At 40.9% G+C, this 18,647-nt stretch overlaps 1 protein-coding gene across 11 annotated transcripts; it reads right to left on the reverse strand.

The window, feature by feature from the left end:
* Positions 1–1,231: 1,231 nt before the first annotated feature.
* Positions 1,232–12,898, reverse strand: sh3bgr (SH3 domain binding glutamate-rich protein). 11 transcript variants are annotated; one of them, XM_030109008.1, is made up of 12 exons: positions 12,757–12,898; positions 10,492–10,677; positions 10,261–10,341; positions 9,812–9,886; positions 8,319–8,552; positions 7,660–7,689; positions 6,079–6,099; positions 5,674–5,700; positions 4,406–4,432; positions 3,390–3,422; positions 2,828–2,890; positions 1,232–1,870 (listed from the first exon to the last, which is right to left on the reverse strand). In XM_030109008.1, the coding sequence occupies exons 1-11, from the start codon at positions 12,799–12,801 to the stop codon at positions 2,873–2,875; spliced, it is 777 nt and encodes a 258-aa protein (XP_029964868.1). In that variant the 5' UTR covers positions 12,802–12,898; the 3' UTR covers positions 1,232–1,870; positions 2,828–2,872. The 11 variants fall into 11 exon arrangements, with proteins under 11 accessions (XP_029964868.1, XP_029964857.1, XP_029964861.1 ...); XM_030108997.1 differs by lacking the exons at positions 4,406–4,432; positions 5,674–5,700; positions 6,079–6,099; XM_030109001.1 differs by lacking the exons at positions 4,406–4,432; positions 5,674–5,700; positions 6,079–6,099; positions 8,319–8,552 and having other exon boundaries at positions 7,660–7,686.
* Between the last annotated feature and the right edge of the window lie 5,749 nt (positions 12,899–18,647).

An 18,647-nucleotide genomic window follows, 5' to 3' on the forward strand; every position in this document is an offset into this window, starting at 1 on the left:
ACTCTCTCATCAACCTTGGTTGTACTTCATGATTTCAATACCACAGAATAAATATTAACACATTTACTTACGATGATGAACACAAAAATTATATTTACATTCCATCTGAATCACACTATTTTCAGTGCTAACATGTTTACAAGGTAATTTCAACCTGCAGCTTTACAGCACTGCTTGGCAAAGATTAATGAAGCAGCAAGACAAATCTGAAAAGTAAAATGAAATAAAGACAAAGGATCGTTCCACCTTCTCCATTTATCCCATAACCAATTCAGGGATTTTCCAAAACATGCATGAAAATCACAAGAAAATTATCTTTTGCTGTAGTTACTTCATCCATTCAGACTTTGATCCATCTTAATGCTGTTGTGCCTTCAAACAGCAGTGTGCTCAATCAAATCCATCAATGCAAATAAAGTCTGTTCAACCTTTGCAGTCTAAACAAATTACATTGTCAAGGCATTTAAAGAAACCTTTCTGTGCACCATGATCATCATTCTTGTTTGTTTGTGCTGATTTTAAGTGCATGCAGAGATGAATAAGTACAACTGGGCCAGAACAACAAAAAAAAGTTCTCTTGTAGGTATAAGAACCTATCCTTCAAAGATCAGTCTTAATTCCACAAAATTAGACTCCTCAGTTAAAAATGCAGTAAATTTCATGTTACATTAGTTTGACTCACCTCAGCCAGAAGTCCCAAACACAGTGGATCCATATCAACCATGCTGTTTCGGCCTCATACCCGCTGCTCAGCCGTGTCGCCCAAAACTACCCCGTTAAATATTACCAAACTGTGTGGGAACTTTGTCCCATGTTGAACACACACATAAATACACAGTCTGACTCAGACTGCAAACAATCTTCTTCGGCCCTGGTTCCCAGTGAATAACTTTTTTTTTTTTTTTTTTTAAGATCAATCAAGATCAGTCAAACAAAAATGGGGAAACTCTTCTGATGACTGAGCCTTAACAGCATATTTCCATCCAGGTACACAAACTCTGCAAAATGTACATGCACTCTATCTGAGTGCTTCCTTTTTTACATCACCTAATGTGTACAGACTATCATTATTTGCATCACTATCTTCCTTTCTAAGCAACTCAGAAATATTATCACTAAAAGACTTAATGGTAAGTCATAAAATGTGACGCACTGTGGTGATATTGACCTATAAACATGCTGAAAAAAGAGTTAAAAACAAAACAAAACATAACCAGTGAGGCTGTGTTTCTTTTTAAAAGTCTAGTTTATTCCATTTTTCAATGGATCCGAGTCTTAGCCACATGCTTCAAGCTTCGTTCAACAAAGTGCATTGATTAGACAGCAGTATCGGCACAAGTAGTTGTAGTGGTGGTGGAGTAGTTTGCACTCTTGCAGTATGCGCATATTTCCTTTCTCATGTGGCCATCAGAAGTCTCGCTTTACTCTAATACATTCAGCTGATAGAAGAAGGCACGATATCGGAATAAAAGAAGACACTTTATAGACAGGGTGTTTTGCAAGGAGCCACCAGCTAAAGTATGCCTAGGTTACCAAGGCCACCGCTTCTGTGTTACAAAAGGTTAATTTCCTAAAAGTAAAACATGAGAAATATGTTGGCACTTAACAAAATAGAACATTTTACAAAAGCTACTCATTACAACCAAACCAACACCACTAAAGTACTCTGAGCTTTTTCATTACAGTATGTCTCTACACTCAAAAATATAAAAATTAAGTCAACATTGCAGTCAAAATGGGGGAAGGAGCGGAGGGCATATGTGGGTCGTAGGACTTTTCAGTTGAGATGGCGCCTTGGAGCGCATGGTTTCCAGCAGGTTCCAGTGCAGCTTTGGGTCAGGGAGAGGCAGAACGAGGGGACACTTGCGGGCTGGAACACAACACAGGCATGATAAAAATGAAAATGAAAAAATGAAAATGAAAAAAAAAAAAAAAATGAGGTCGCACATTTCCTTGCTGTCTGTGCCACCACCGCCACTGTGTCTGTATCACCCAGCGCGCCCGCTCCTCCGGAGGCGTATCTGAAGCTCACTTAGCAGCTTCCTCTAACAAGGCATGACAGGGGCTCGCAGGGTTTGGGAGGCAGCTAAAGGAGGGGGGAGTCATTCCTCCAGTCGGCTCTGCGACTTCCTGCAGTGGGTCCTACATGCCTGACATGCACAGGAAAGCTAAAGGATGGGCTTTGAAGATTAGGAATATTATCACTATAACCATCATCATCATCATCATCATCATCATCATCATCAGTGCCACTGCCTCAGAGTTTGTTTGTTGTTGTTTTTTTTTTTTTGTTTTTTTTGTTTTTGAGGCTCCAGATGATCCCCAGGCACTCTCTGTGCTCACTGAAGCTGCTTGCAGATGGAGCCAATTGTTATTTTCCCTCGTCAATATGCTGCTGTATTATTTTTGTTTCTGTCTGAACACCTCAAAGTGTACGTCAGAGGAGAACAAACTCCATTTCAACACCAAGGTGAATTAAGAAAGGTCTCACTGATATGAGATTCAAGCATTTTTATGTAACAAGGCAAGATGATGTTCAATGTAGTGAAACCATCGTTCATAATACAAGACAATGGAGCTGAAGCTGACAGGCTGAGTAATTACAGTATTTTGCATGTGTCTTTGAGTTGATGCAGGGGTCAAATGAACACTGAGAGGGAACACTGTTAAAAAGAAATATTATCTTCATAATTTATGTGGTTATATAAAAACTAAACATATAACCAACACCCATTGTTACTGCGTCAGTCCACATAATGTTGTACTGCCCTCCAGTGGTGAAACAAAGACACTGACACAAAGTGGCAGGTAGGAGAAGAGTTTTTACCTGAACAACAGTAGAGTCAACCTCAGAGGGACTGTCTGGCTTCACCTACTCAGCCTCTTCCTCCTGTCGAAGCAAAGCAAACATGAGTTATGAGCCAACGCGGAGAGCAGTGACAGACAGCAGAGTTAGACGGTCAGCGTGTGTGTGCGTGTGTGTGTGTGTTCACATCTGTGATTGTTGATTTTGTTACACAGAGTCACAGCATACATCAAAATCTGTTGGAGAAATTTGTGCAGTTAGACAAACTGCAACAGGGGATTATTGGACTCAAAGAAAAAGATCAGTTTGATCTTCTCAGTTTGTTGCACAAACACAATCTTCATCCCTCCCACAAAGCCTGCGTCGCCTTCCAGAAAAACAAACGTCTTTCTTCTTAGATCAATCCACTATACACAGACCGATGACTTCATTCTCTCCAGTCATCGCGATCAAGATGTCATGCTGATTTGTGTTTGTGTCCCACACAGATCTGCCCTCTTAGCAAGACAGGAATAACAAGACTTTCTGCAGGCACGTCGAGCACAAGCGGGAATTCTGACTTGAAAAACAACCACAATACTACCTGTGTTTCTTCCACTCCTTCCTCTTCTTCTTCCTTTTTTTTTTAAAGAGAAAGAAATAATGGAGGTTTTTGAAGTTATTGTCCAAATGACAGGGGAGTGAGAGGACTTCAGGGGTTAATATTTGCACAGTGTGGGTTAATAATGGAGAGGGAGTAATAGGAGAGAAGAGCGGTAGGTAATGATAACAGGGTCAAAACACACTGAGGAGAATCATGACCACAGTTATATGTGCACAGAGTGAACCTCAGTGTTACAATGGGAGTGCTACAGATGGCGCATCATGTCACATTTTAACATTTGCAATGTTGTTTTAACAGTAAACTGCTGTCCTGTGTGGTTTCATCAATACTGGAGCTGCAGCGATTGAGAAGAGTTGGCCAACCGCCTTCTAACATCTGGTCTTCATAACAAAGAGAGTCACTGAGTTTTATTCAGTCACACACATCAAGATGTCAAAACCATGTTCTAGAAACAAATCTGTCAATATTCTGTAAAGCTTTTACCAATGAAGGGTCACAGGGGAGTGGAGCTCATCCCAGAAAAAAGAAACAAGAGTTGGAAAAAAATTTTAAAAAAAGTCACCATGTCATGTCAGTGCATCGCTTAAATCCTGTTCGTGCAACAAAACCAAACTGAAAGCATGTCCAAGAGATGCACACAGGCAGAGCTGAAGTAAGCAACCAAACTTTCCACCTGTTCTTTCAACATCAAAAAAAAAAAAAAAAAGTCAAAATGTCTTAGCAGGCTGGGAGAAAATGCCTCTGTGAGTATTTCCGAAAGTTCACCACCACACCGGACGAATACTGTGTCGTCTTATCTCGGAGGTAAAACTCATGAATAAATATGCGAGCTGTACCACAAACTGAATGGCATACCACTGCCTAGAAGAAAGGAACAAAAAAAGAAAGCAAACAGGGCCTACAGCCTTCATCTGTGATCAGATCATGCATAAAATCTCCAGTATGGTTCACACCATGCGGGATACATGGACAAAGACCGCATGATCTAAATATACCTCTTGTACTTCAGTCTCTTCTTCTTCCTGAGGAAAGCAAATCGGGAGGTGTTGTGTTTGTGAAAATTAACAAGGAGGAATGAAGACAACAGAGTGGTCTACATATGACTGGTATTTCTGTCACCACACCAACTCCACCTTTCAGATGTAATACTGTCATATCTGACATGCTGCACACCGTCAGGCATCTCTATGGAAAAGGATCTTAAAGTCCATGCAGCACGCAGAAGAAGAAAAAGAGAGAGAGAGATAAAGGAAGAATGGTGGAAGTCGATAAAGACACCACAAACTACCGTAAACTACCTCACTGCCTGGTCCATCTTTCTCCTGCAAGGAAGGTGAGACGCCGACAAATAGATGGAGACAAAGAGACGGAAACGAAGGCGAAGCAAAGCAGAGGAGCAGAAGAGACAGACACTCACAGATAATGGAATATCTCTGAGAAGCAGAGTCCTTTACACACTGCACTTTTACACATGGGTTTTTTTTTCCCTTCAGCCAAAAGCAAACTGAAGCTTTAACATGTTAAAAGCCAATTTTGGTCTGAGGTTTGGTCGAGTCTTCACTCTTAGTAACCATGTTAAACAGTGCTGTGTGAAAAGTGGCTGCAGTGATCGTGGATTTAAAACTTGCAACCCCATCCTCAGGGGCTAATGTACAGATAACGTCGAGGAGGAAAAGAGTTGGAAAACAAAAAGAAAGAAGTATGAAATCCCGATTGTAAATATCTGGAACCCACAAAACATGTTCTGCTTCCAAAGAAGCTCCAACAGCTGAATTCATCTCAAATGAGTCAACTATTGTATTCTCAATAAGGATGTGATTAGAATCATAAATACTAATTGCATCCATAATGATGTTTATGGAGAAAGCAAATACTGACACAGGGATGCTTGATCAAGTAAATTATTTGTTTTCAATAATCTTTAAATTTCTAATTTTCACTGTGATAATCACAAGCAGGCTGAATCTGCATCACCCCTGCATATGCAGAGAACAAAACAAAAGTAATGTTGCAGTAGTATTATAGCCTAACTGTTATTTCTTTATTACAGATCTTTAGTCCTGACATCTTGATAAACTGCAAATACAACCCTCTAAGACTAGATATTCTAGCAGTGAAAGGGAAAGCTAAATAAACACTGGATAAACTGTGAGTTAGCAAAGAAAGCAAAGACAGACTGACTACAAGAGAGAGACGATTGGGAAAAAAAAAAAAAGAATGAATCTGGGAATGCAAGGGCTTTTCAAACATCATGTGAATCTACCTCAAGCTGTCGTAGCTCTTCCTCCTCCTAAAAACAAATGACAGGTAGCAGGTCAGCAGGCTGCGTGGGGAGCAAAAGAGCACCACAGGCTATTGAAACAACTCCTGATTTAATCTGGAAACTACAGGGAGGCTTGAGGTTGTCAGGAGGCAGCGACACGACTGGGAGGAAATGAAGAACAAGAGGTTAGAAGAGAAAGAAGGGAGGGAAAAGTGATGAAGGCCCAATATATTGAGGAGGAGGAAGATGAACTCTTAACTGAGAGAAAATTAAAGAGTGCACAGATGACACACGCTCGCACCCCCGCCCAAACACTACAGCCCTCCCTGGTCTCTGCACCATCAAACCCTACTATCAAATATAGAGGGGAATCAGAGAGGAAGGCGATCACTGAAGCAGGGTTACCTCAGACTGCAAATCCTCTTCCTCCTGGAGGGAGCAAACCAAGAGGAGATGGACAAAAGGGCAAAGAAGGCGTCAAATGCCATACCACGTGTGTGTGTGTGTGTGTGTGTGTAAACATAAGCAGAGACAGACATCTGAAACCGATGAATGAAAGGTCTGCCAATCGGTGAAACCACACAGGTGATTGAGGTACATTAAATGAAATGAGATTAGTTCATGAAGTGTGTTAAAAGGTGACAGCGAGCAGGCTGTCTCAGGTAAAACTGGTGACGGTAAGACTTCTGTAAAACCTACAAAACCACGGCTCATTCTGTAAAGAGTGAAATCCAGCAGTCAGGACTGAAATGTTGCAAAGTCATTGTAAAAGCATTTCAGGGCACATTATACACATACAGTGAATATATATCATGTTCAAGCTTTTGAATATATATCATAGTGTACTTGGTAATAATTTTTTAAAATTTTGTGACATCTTACAACCTTTTATGATACTTTACTGATTTTTCGTGATCAAATGTAACTATTTCTTAACCTTCAGTGTTGGAAAAGTATGAAACCGTCCACCTTTTTATACAACCAAATCAGTCCTTACCCTGGTGTTGCTGGAAGCTCTAACTTAATCATAAACTGGAAGCACAAATCATTTGTTTGATATTTACATGAGTGACGCCCAGAAACACCATGTGAGGACAGGTGTTGTTCTTTCTGCAGACACTTGTCCGCACCCAAAAATCTAACACAACAGCAACAACAAAAATACTTCAGCATCAATGAAATTAACAAAACTGATCATCTAAAAACAAATGAACTTCTGAATGTCATTATTGCTGTTATGGATGAATGAAAAGCAGCATTTGGTCAAACATGTATGACACTTGAGCAGTACTAAAAGTGAAAGAAAAACTTTTTTTTAGAATTTGTAGTTTATCACTTCCGACATGAGACCAATGATAATCAAGGGATGCTCATCGTTCTACACTTCACGAACCTCTGATCAACAAATAGTCATGGGAATTATGTAGTGTGTCCTTGATTTTACCTAACATGGGAACATGTGATCGTCTTTCTATAAGATAAATCAAATATGAGATCAGATGAAGTTGCAGATAGAAAAACAAGTGTGAGACAGGTTTGTCAGAATGCCATGGGGCCCAGGGGGCTTCTCTCCAACATAAGCAGCACTGATTTAAGAGATGTCAGTAATCCTATATGTTCAGCTCAGATTAGCAACCAATGAGTTATGCAACATTTTCAGGGGGACTTTCAGGCCAGTGCATCAAGGGACAGTCATTGGGGAGAACTGGTTCAGATTCCAAACCAGCTTCTCGGAAATGGAAGAGTGAATGAACATCCGCTTTGAATGTCCATTACACGTGACGAACAATGTTTTCTGTGTTAGCTGGAAATAATGAAGATGAAACAGACAGTATGACAGTTCAGTGCAGACATGAGCATCAACAGAACAATCAGGCAACGGCAGAAGAATACACTACTGAGCGTTATACCTTTAAATTGAATAGAGCAGTGTCTGTCAGTGCTGGCTTTAATTTAGTATGCCATAAAAACGTCTGACAAACTCACCTGTTCTTCTTCCTCTTCTACTTGGGCCTGCTAACAGAGGAGACAGGGCAGTATTAGAGACGTCTCAGATTACAGTCCATTACACTTTATACGGTGTGCATCAATGCTGGGACACAACAGCATCCACACGTCAGGCTCAATAATTCAGACAGAGTTTGCAGGACCGAACTGACAAAAGTGTGATCAGGACGGTTAATGAGGAATGGATATGCATGAATATGCACAAAGAGAGTTGCAATGACAAGGGAATGTCATCAAACAAATTAAAAAAAACAAAACAAAAACAAAGACATCAAACTCATAGAAGGGATCAGAAATGCAGTCGTCACAATATCTGGCATCCATCCTGACTGATGCGACACGTGAAAACGGGGAACAGGAGACTTGCAACACTGCGTGTTAGTAAATGACTGAGTCCGGAGAGAGAGACTTGAGTAGGGGATGCAGAACAAGGATGGCAGGAAACTTGGAAAGGCGGCAAACCTTAAATATGAAAGAAAACACATGTTAACGGGAGAGTGAGGTGCTGAGTGGAGGATCAACAGAGCATTCCAGGAGTGACGGGAAGGTGTAGGAGGGAAAAAAGACTGAGCATTCAAGGGATGGAGGAAGGAGCAAAAAAACCACAGGAGGTCGAACTGTAGATAAGTGGCAATTACTGTGTCTTCTGTGACCTCGTCTGACTCTTCCACTGCCTCCCCCTCCTCCTCCTCCTCCTCCTCTGCGGGGGCTTCGTCTCCTGCTGTTTCTCCCTCGGCGGCTCCGTCGTCTGCAGCCTCCTCTTCCTCTGCTCGCTCCGCATCGCCACCCTCACCTTCCTCCTCATCAGCTGCCTGCGTACCGTCCTCCTCCTCTCCGTGCGCGTCCCCGTTGCGCTCCTCCACTGGGACCTCCTTATCGTGAGGCGGAAATAAAAATGCGTGATCAAAGAAACCAAGCGGCTTCTCGGGCGCCGCTTCACATACCGGACGGTGTTCGGGGTCAGCAGTCGGAGAGGCTTAGAAAATTAAAATGTCAATGTTAGTTTAATAGAAAGGCATCAACTGAATGAGGGGAGGAGAGGTTAGAAATTGAATATTCTGCAATTCTTGAAAAAAATCTTGAACTTAAACATCATGAATGCAGATAGACAAAGTGAGAATGTAAAAAAGAAATTTGTTCAAACTTAAAGCTGACAACTAATCACACTGTTAGAACAAAGGATAAAAACTAATAGACACACTAATCATCTTATTTTGTGGCATGATTGGGCACAAGAAGCTGTCTGCAGTATATAGATAAATTAAACTACACAGGTAATTAAACAGGTGAATCACACCATTTAAAAATAAAGACAGGGTAAAGTTTTGATAGAATGGCAGGTATCTGTGTATCACTTCCTACTCAGGGCCTGATGGGCCTCACGTCAACATGAGGAGCACTGATCTGACAGCTGACAGTAATCCTATCTGGTCGGCTGATGTTCGCAGCCAGTGATTGATGCAACGTTTGCAGAATGACTTTCAGGCAAGTGCATCACTGGCAGTGGTGAGAATCTGTACAAATTCCAGTGTGAACTAGTAAAGATGAAAGGAAAGGGTTAATGAATGTCATATCTTTAGGGCTTTTAGACAGGTCTCAAAAAAGGGGCAAATGTAAACGCAGCTGATGCAGGAGTGTCAAAAAGTGGATCCATGAAAACATGAAAACATGAAAACATGAAAACATGCTCTGTAGCAACATGAAGAACCAGCAGGGATTGTCTTTGAGGAGGAAAAATGTTACTGGGGTCAAGAGAGATGAAATATGTGGAATGTTTTTACACTTACGCTACAAAGGAAAACCATAAATGTGCACAGAGGAACATTGATTTTCACATTTCAAACAGAACACTTCACACTTTGTGGCGAACTCATTACAGAACAAATTAAACTTACATGAACTCACAGTGCTATGCTGTCATGAACCGAACGCTCTCACTCATGCAACACAGAGATTAGTGGATGTGATGGACACAGCGGCCGTGTGGACGTTAACATCGGTTCAAGCCACCACTTATGGACAGTAGGGAGGTTGGTGAGGATGGACTGGATGGGAGGAAAACAGCTGAGACACGGTGGGATGAAACAAAGCGTGGAGGAGGAACACAGAGTGAAAGTAACGATGGCATTACTATTGAGTCATCAGCGTTTTCTTCAGCGTGGGTCCCGTTTTCCACAATGAGAGCCTTCTCAGCAGACTCTGCTTCCTGTGTTGAGGGAATCAGCCAATATAACACAAATGCATTGTACTGTTCACCCTTTTAAAACCTGCACTGTACGTTAACTGACGACACGTTTGATTAATCAGCAGTGATTTCAGAGCCGTAAGGTGGTGCTGCATTTGTTCTAATGTTCTAATCTAGCACAGAAACTCCTCTAATTAATTACATTATCATGTCACGTTGTATTCAGAGCAACTATAGAAAGGACTTGAATCTGGTTGAGTTCAGTTATCTTGAGGAACAACACAGTGTATAGGCGACTGGGATAAATAGATAACACAGCTGACTTTGAACACCTTAGTGGAGAACTGATGCTAACTAAGTAACTAATTAACTAATTAACAGAATACAGTCCAAACCTTTGAGCCTGGAGGAGGGGGCAGCCCCAGGAAGGCATACACTGAGTTGTCTTCCTTAGCATCGAAGAATGTCTCATAGTCCTGCAGGAAGATAAAACAAAATATTATCTCTCTGGCTGTAGAACTGTTAATTAAATACATTTTAAAAACAAGAACCACTTGTACAATATATATGAACCACCAGCACATACATACATTTTGAGATGTCATTATGAATGCGTGCATACACACCCCACAGTAGCTGTCTTCATTAAAAATCTGGGGTGGGAGGGGGATGCCATTGGCGGGCTTCTTCTCCTCGGGGACGTTCTGCCTCATCCACTTGCGGTTGTCCTCATTGCAGGCAATGTCCAGCTGAGTGTAGTCCACCTTAAGAGCCTCCAAGAAGCCAACCACATCCTGTTGCTTCTTCTTGATCTGGAGATCCCAAAACAAAAATAACAGATTTTAATAAAAAAGCTGATTATGTGTATATTCTATGCTGGCTACTGGAGAGCATCACTGATTTCACATTGCATAGGAAGCAGGCTGGATTATTCAACCAGAGAAGTTACAAACTGCTACTGTCTGTTCTGTGATAAGCCCCATTAAAAACTCCCAGGGATCACATCTGCTACAAGACGCACTCCTCTTCTTCCTCTTGTGTCTCCTGCCAAACTCAGAGAAGATAAAGGATAAACCAGAGGTTTTCACACCACATTGAGCCAAGTAGCAAATTTTGGTTTAAAAATATATTCTAAAATATCATTAACAGGTTTATTTTTTTAATGATTTTGAAGCTTCAGCTCTTTACTCAGTTTTTCTAATTAGAACATCTTGATTTAAAATATGTTGTAAACTGTACAATTGGAAACAAGTAGACTTTTGCACTAAAGGTTATTTGTTTTCTTTTTTTTTCTCAAAAAAAAATCAAAGAAAAAAAAGATACTGGAGAAGGAGAACCCCTTGAACCTGCAGCCTCCTGGAGAGGTCTACCCACCACTGGCCTTGGTCAAAATGAGTCAATCATAAATCAAAAACAAAAAGAGATTTGTGTAATTCACTTTTTTCACTCTCTGTCTTTTACATGACACCAAATTTCTTTTGTTGACAAAACTACAGTTCAAGGAAGGGTTGATTTTATGCTGTGAGAAATGCTGGTGGAATATTTTTCTCCAATTCTTGACATTATCAAGTACAATACATCATTATATCAGTTTCCAAAAAACTATGAGTATTTAATACCAGGCAGGGATCTAATTCTCTTTATTAATCAGACCTTCAGCTTCTCTTGAAGAGAAAGCGTTGGAAAAATTACTTCTTGAAAGAAAGACAAGCTTTTTTGCACAAATCCCCACTTTCTAAAGACGGCACAGACACTGAACTCTACATCTGCTCTTCATATACAACTTTAAACCACACCTGCAGTCTTAAAGGATGTAATTCTTTAAACTACAGATGGACTCTTCATACTTGATCTGGAGTATTTTTCTTGAAAAAACACCCAGATCCATTAGACCAAGTGCTTGAAACTCGACTTGTGAAGCTCTTTGACTCATCGAATCCAACATGGATTTTTCTTTTATATCTTTTGTCCTTGTCTTGATCTTTCAGCTACATTAGAACTTATTAACTCTCATCCAGACTCAATAAACTAAATCTGGATGTTTGGAGATAAAACGCAAATCTTTACACCTGATCGATCCTTTCAGATCGGGCGAGTTGACTTACATGGACATTTAAACTTAACTGAGACTCTTCAGACAAAACCAGGATCTTTTCGTTAAGGTCGTTTCTCAGATGTTATGGTGAACGACATAAAATGCGCCAACAGTTCAGGAACCAAGGCAAAACTACACCGGTCAGTCATGAAGATGAGCAGCTAATATGGATAGAAATCCCATAGAAGCAACCTGCAAAGGATCAGCCTCAGGTCTTTATGATGAGGGGCTGCTTGATGGGCCTCCATACACACATACACACACACACACACATACACACTGCTCACTGCTCACTGCTCACTGCACTGGTTCAAACTGCTTATTTAGCTTTGCCAAAAGTAGATCCTTGGGGATGGATTCACCCTCCCCTCTGCAGTCATCAGCCCACTTAAACACAGTAATATGGAGCTAAATCTCTACACAACCGGTCTTTTTTTTTTTGTTTTTTTTTTAGGCCAAAATCTCTATTGACACCGTTCTGTGGTCTCAGTATAAAGTGTGAGGTGGGGGTGGGGGAGGTGGGGGAGACTTGGGGACCCCGGTTCTAGAAAGTTCTGTGCAAATCCCATCGATGACTATGTAAAGAGCTGAAACACTTCTCAGTCAGATCAAGCCATGCAGCTGTTGCACCCTGGACTCATATTAGAGAAATCACACGCAGGCGACGCTCACTTCCAACTTCTATCGCTTCTGAGTCAGTGCGGGTCACACAGTCCCGATCGGTTTGTTTAAAAGGCGCACAACTCCCGGAAAGTTCACTTCAAAAAGAAATAAGTCGGTCGGGATGGAAGCTTACCGCCGTGGATCCCGACGAGGTGGCGAGGAATACTTTGATAACCATTTTGTTACAATGTATTCTGAAGAGTATGCGACAAGTGGGCTCTTAAAGGAGCAGGCAGCCTCCTCTATTATTAGAGCGCACCCGGCCGGGACATAGCGCTGAGATCACACACACACACACACCACACACACATACACTTACCCACACGGGGGTTATTTCTGTCTGCAGCCTCCATCAGTGAGGGATTGGTGGGCTTGGCCCCTAGGGGCGCAGCACACACACACACACACACACACACACACACACACACACACACACACACACACACACGCACTGATTGGCAACTTCAGCTGTCTGTCGGTTCAGGACGCAGCGGAGTTAGATACCGAACCCTCACTGAGTGCATATATGTACAGAAATAGCACCGGGCAGCACTGCAGGCTGCAGGTCTGTGAGGTTTAAAGCGCTCCTATGTTGAGCAGGTTCAGTCATCTTTGTTTACTGGTGGTTCAGGTTCCCAAAAACTTGGAGCAATTTTTTATTTATTTATTTTTTTGTTCTACATCAAGGTCATACTGGTGTGGTAGCCTAGACAGGAATTCTCAGTTGGCCTCCATGAGAATGTCAGATCCTTCCAAATAATAAAAAAATGTATCGTTATCCTAGTTTTCTGTGGTATATTTTCTAAGAGACAGATGCTGGACAGATCTTCAGACAAACAGGACAACATCACAACTTCACCCATGGGTAATTTAGGGTCAAATCTTTTTGGACTGTGAAAGGAAACTGGGTGAACTGGTCAAAACCCATCCATGCACATGGATAACATGCAATCTCCACAATGGAAGACCAGGCCTGGATTCAAGCCCAGATTATCTCTATGAGGCAGGCCTTGACCAATCCGGTGCCCTAGGCAAGATTTTAGGTGACACCCCCCTTGCATCACCAGCGTACACTGTAAACTCACAAGAAACTTGACAGCTTTTTCTTTGACTTTTTTTATTATTATTTAAAGAAAGCAAATTCCCAATCATCATAGTCAACAAGATAATAAATAAAGATACATAAATGCAAAAAAATTTAATGGATATATGAAACATAATATGAAGAGCTAACATGATTTATAAATGACACACAAAATCAAACATCAAGCATCTTTCAGCAGCAGCCACTGTAACACGAAGAGTGGCAGAGACTCTCAGTGCTGTTCGGGTAAAGTTCTGCCAGCTTCTTCTCATGAAGGTGTAGCTGAGGTGAAGGCACCAGGAGGAGTGCTCGGTTCTGCTGCATCACTAGGGGATTGTGTTGCTGAGGTGGAGGCAGCAACAGCAGACATGGTAGATGGTCCAAGAGTGGGATTTAGAAACTTCAGTAGTGCATCTGAAAAGAGTATGTGACACCACTGAGTATCTAATAATAAAAACATATGATTCCAAGAATAAAATGACTTGAAATAAAAAACAAAACAAAAACAAAAAAAAAACCAAACATGGATGATATTCACTATATAGTGCATGTATAATATACAAGGTACTTGTTTCTGATTTGCAAATTAGATGTTCAGTTTATTGTCATTACAGTGGAATGCTGAACAGCACAATGCAATGTTGTAACACGTATCTGACTGAATTACAGCAGTGCTGATATTCACAGCAGCATTCCCTCTCATGTGATGCTGCTTAATTAACATTAATGATGAGGCTCAACAACTAGACTCACAACTGTAAGATATGGGTGGAAAAGTGACTATTACTAGCAGGGCCAAAGTCAACCAGAAAAAAAGAAAAGAAACAAAGAAAATGTAAACATCTTCTGAAACGATCTAATATAAATTTCCCTGAGGAATGTAAGGTGGGAGTACCAGCAGTTATCTACATGATCTACATTATTTTCCATAACAAAAACAGTTAGCTGGAAGGCTATTTATTGATTAGTGATTAGCAGTCATGTAGCTTAATCTGCAACAGAAACATAATTCCATGCAACATTACCTCCGTCTTTCCCTCATTCCTCCTCCATGGAAACCTGACAGTTATCATTTATGTAATAGTCTTTGCTCATTTAGTCTAACTAGTTACAGAAACAAAAAAAGTTATACCTTTTTTTTTATTATTTCCAATGTATGCTGCTGGTGCGGGGGCGCCCCCTGATGGACGGCGCCTGTACTGCCTATGCGACGGGCCGCCTCTGCTGAGGCGACGTCAGGAACAACAGAGCCACTGCCGGCACAGCAGACAGCGCTGAAATGACTTTTGCATATAAATGTAACCCGTTTAAATTCCATTCTCTCGATATTGACTTTCACTTTTTCTGATGCGTTCAAGCAGCTGAAACGGTTATTTTCAGAACAGATTGTCTTCATCGGGCCAAATCGTAAGGACGACATAATGATTGATAAATAATGCATCCTTTTTTATTTTCCAAATTTTCGTTTCAAAACCTGCAAATACATCCTGTATTCCTTTTTTTCTGTCACAATATCTCCACAAAAAACAGGTAACAGTTTCTGCAGTGCATGCTGCTCATGCAATTTTTCTAAACTGTTTTTACTGCTGCATTACTATGGAAATGGCTGCCATCTGCTGTTCTGTGCTGTGTTATGCCCCCACACTTCACACCACCCACCGCTATGGATAAATAAGGAGTAGCTGTTTATTCATTCATTTATTGAAGAATTTAACATGATATCTCTGCAAGGTCATCCAAGGCCAGCTTTGACCATGGGGACGCCCACGGGCCTTATATTTGACACCCTGTGCTGAAAGATAATCTTTGTTTTTGAAGGATGAATATGAGATAAACACTTCCTGTTTATATTTGACAGACCTGTTCTCGTTACTGCTTGGTTACCGTGACAACCGGGATATATCTACCATCAACAGCAGCCCATTTAAAAAATAATCAACATTATCTACAAACTACGAGTGCTGAAAAATAATTTGGGGAAACAACCAGGCTGGTTTAGAGTTTGTTATTTGGTCGGCAAGGATAGAGAAATGATAAAGTGTGCGGAGCAGCAACTTCCTGGCCATGGGATGGAGGCAAGAGATGATGATGGTGATGCTGTGGACTCCAGCACCTCCGTGTGGTCGACGCCCCCCAGCTCTCCCATCCAGAGTGAGGAACAGAGTTCACATCAAGCAATCGAATGTCAAGGACTGAAGAAGCCTAACAGATCGAAAGGTACTTCATCATCCAATGTGTGCTTATTCTTAATGTTAACTCAAGATGCATTTCCTCTTACGCTAGGTAGGCAAGTTCAAGACCCCAAAAAGCAGAAGCCCCCGAAGGCTGAAAAGTCAAAGGTCCAGTTTATCCCCTCCATCCGCGTGCTGGAGCTGAAGAGTCAGGTGAGGGACCTGCAGCAGCAGGTGAGGGAGGCCATCACAGAGAAGAAACAGCTGGAGAGTCTCCTGCACCGCCACACGGTGGAGCTGCAGTACTACCAAGAGTCGGAGGACGGCATCTCTCAGGTCCGCTTTTCCACCCACCGCTGTCTGTCTGTCATCGTCACTTCTCTGGCCTCAGGTCCTTTATAACAAGGGCAGACGGTTTTATAAACCGTTATTTTTGTCACATTCCACCAAATAAAGTCTGTTGTGGAGCAGTGAAATATATTCCACCTTTCAAATGACAAAAACGCCACTCAGATAGTTGTAATGTTGTGCTGCATCTATCTCTTATGTTGTATTGAAGTTTTCTTCATACGGTTTGAAAAGGTAAACAAGTTATTAGGTTTCCTTTTTTAAAAGTTTTTACATTACATTTTTCTTATTAGTTTTAGCAGGTTTGCCCCTTATTAAATGTGAATTTTAAAAAGATTTTTCAACACTTTTTTTCAAAGCTGTTAAACCAATTCAGACAAGCTCTTTGCCGTTTCAACCATTTCTACTCATTTTAGTCATTTCAGGTGTTTTCTTTACACATTTTCTTATTGGTTTTAGTAATTTATGATATTTTTATGCATTGAATTAATGCTTTTAACCATTTTTGCTTATGTTCATATGCTGTATTTAGCACAAGCACCAGATTTTTAAACAATTTACTCTTTTATATGCATTATTTAGCTTTTGTTGAACATTTTTGGGTGGGGGTTTAGATGAGAGATGGGTGAAATATCAAAAATGAGCCTAGTGTGAAGACAGAATAGACAAAATTCACATATAGTAAAGTGAGCTCCTCATGGAACCACTACAGAGGAGCTTAAGAGCCATATGTGGCTCCAGCACTGCTGACTGCAGATCCTGGAGCATGGCATGAGGTGCTCTCATCCATTTTTATTCAGGGCCCATATTCAGTCCAGTTTGTTCTCTAACAACAGCTTGTGCAGCCTGCTCACACTTTGAAAAAAAAACACTGCTTTACTGCACAAAATATGATGATGCATTTTCCAGTTAATTAATATTAATCTGTTCTCAGATTTTACAGAAGCACAGCAATGAGGCCCGAGCTCTTAAGGAGTTGCTGCGTGACACCCGGGGCTCCCGGGACAGCCTGGCAAGGCAGCTCCGGGCCACAGAAAACAAGCTCCTGAACACTCAGTCCAGCCTGCAGCACCTGCTGCTGCTCAGCCAGGACCACAGCCTGCTGGACAGGGAAGAGCTCACCCACAAGCTGGCAAAGGCCGTGGCTGAGCTGGAAGAGAAGGACAAGACAATAGCTGTACGAAAGTGAATTTAGAAGAATTCATTCTCAGCCTTTTGGTCTCGTTTACTGTTTCCCTTCTTGAATTCCCAGGACATGAAGAAGAATCTTGAGTTGTGCCAAGCCTCATTCGACCGGCAAGTCCTCACTGAAGAAAGAAAAACTAAGGAGGCAAGAAGGATGGGTCATTGTCTACAAGAAGAAATAAACCACCTGACCAAGAAAATCCAGGTAAGAAGGTTTGTTTAAATCAATTAATTGTAATTAATTGTAGTTAAGTAATTGAAGGATGGTGTGTAAGTCAAAGATGGTCATTTTCAGAGCTTGTTGAGGTTAGTTATTGAGCCACAGTTTTGTTTTTTTTAACTGCTCCCAAATTGTATAAATAAAGGTAGTTTAATACATGTGAAGTCTCATGAGAAATGCAACTTTTCTTTTTGTCATTCAGGACAGAGAGAGGGACCTGGAAAAATATAACATTTATTCTCAAAGATTCCTTAAAGTATACAACAAAAGAGGTATATAGGAGGTTCCTTTAAGACGTTGAATCCCATTGTTTTTCCCCATTTTTAAGACTTGTTTTTGATTTCTAGGGAGGGAAAACAAGATGGTCCAAACCGATGGACTGGTCCATCTCCTGGTTGTTGCTGACAACCTTTCAGAGACACAATATGAAAAGGCTGAAGGGGAAGAGCAGAGCAGCCCTGAGAGCTTGGTATGTGCAGGTGCATTTCAAAAATTCTGAAGATTATTGGAAATTTGATTGGTTTCTACACTAATAACATATGAACAGAAATTATTAAAAAGTATTGTTTGTGGGCTATGATTGATTTTCATGCCACATGTTGAAATAATAAAAAAATAAAACAAAGAAAGACTTTGACAGATTATTTTATGCATTATGTAATATATTTTTTAATGCTTAAAGGACTCACTGTAATTTCTAGCATGATGTAATCAAGGTTTTCACCCACCTACATTAAATGTAATTTTTTTCACAGACAGTAAGAGCTTTTGTAAAGAAATAAAATTATTTCTAACTTTAACTTCTGTGTATTATTTCAGTGCAGTGACAATCCAGTGCTGGAGGCTGAGGTTATTAAAAACCAAGAGGAAGAGGTTTCTGGAAATATTTTGCAACATCAGAGGGACCTTCTTCCTCTTTCTTCAGTACCTGATCCAACAGTATCTCCACAAGAAGAAAATACAGAGACTTACACGGGTGAGAATGGACTTGTTTTATCAACGTACAACAAACTAAT

The sequence above is a fragment of the Salarias fasciatus genome, chromosome 14, assembly GCF_902148845.1.
Source record: "Salarias fasciatus chromosome 14, fSalaFa1.1, whole genome shotgun sequence".
Classification (NCBI taxonomy): Eukaryota; Metazoa; Chordata; class Actinopteri; order Blenniiformes; family Blenniidae; genus Salarias; species Salarias fasciatus.